At 38.9% G+C, this 586-nt stretch overlaps 1 protein-coding gene across 1 annotated transcript in view; it reads right to left on the bottom strand.

Moving 5' to 3' along the window:
- Positions 1-496: 496 nt before the first annotated feature.
- Positions 497-586, bottom strand: part of LOC102479346 (olfactory receptor 10A3) — a 972-nt gene continuing 882 nt past the window's right edge. The window contains exon 1 of the mRNA XM_006156704.3: positions 497-586. This exon is cut by the window's right edge and continues 882 nt beyond it. Coding sequence (XP_006156766.3) covers positions 497-586 — 90 coding nt within the window.

Here is a 586-nt window from a genome sequence, read left to right as displayed (position 1 = left end):
CCTTTGGCAAAATTTAAAAATGAAAAGCAGGGACCAGCAGTTGGCTTAATGGTTGTTGCTGGACCCCCATACAGTCAACTGCAGTTCAAGTCTTGGACCCAGCAACTTGAAACTCACGATGAGTGCATGTGAATATGTGCCCACAATCCTGAGAAGAAAATAGAGGAGAAGGGATTGTGGTATGGCCATCCCCTCTAGGGGGTGACTTCTCACTTTCTGTCTCTCCGTCTCTGACTCTCCAGTGAGCACACATGCCTTATAGCAAACAACTCTCTCAAATAAATAAACAAACAAACTTAAACTTACGTAGGTATAAAGAAGAATGACAGCAATACTTTATTGAAAGGAAAAAGTGATTCTGCTATATTTGCAAAATTAGAGAACAAAACAAATTAAATATATCTACACAGAGAAATTACATATGTTTCCACCATTTATTACATTTAAATAGAGTTCAGTTGGGCAATAATCAAATGTTGCATGGCTTTTTGAAAAGTCAGACTGTGTGTAGAGCCACTTTTCTCTGCCATAACTTCATCAAAGCCCTTTTCATCTCACTGTTTCGCAAGCTGTAGATGAGTGGGTT

This window comes from Tupaia chinensis, unplaced genomic scaffold (assembly GCF_000334495.1).
Source record: "Tupaia chinensis unplaced genomic scaffold, TupChi_1.0 Scaffold000514_1, whole genome shotgun sequence".
Classification (NCBI taxonomy): domain Eukaryota; kingdom Metazoa; phylum Chordata; class Mammalia; order Scandentia; family Tupaiidae; genus Tupaia; species Tupaia belangeri.
The sequence above is the reverse complement of the archived record's forward strand: the minus strand, read 5'-3'. Positions and strand labels throughout refer to the sequence as shown.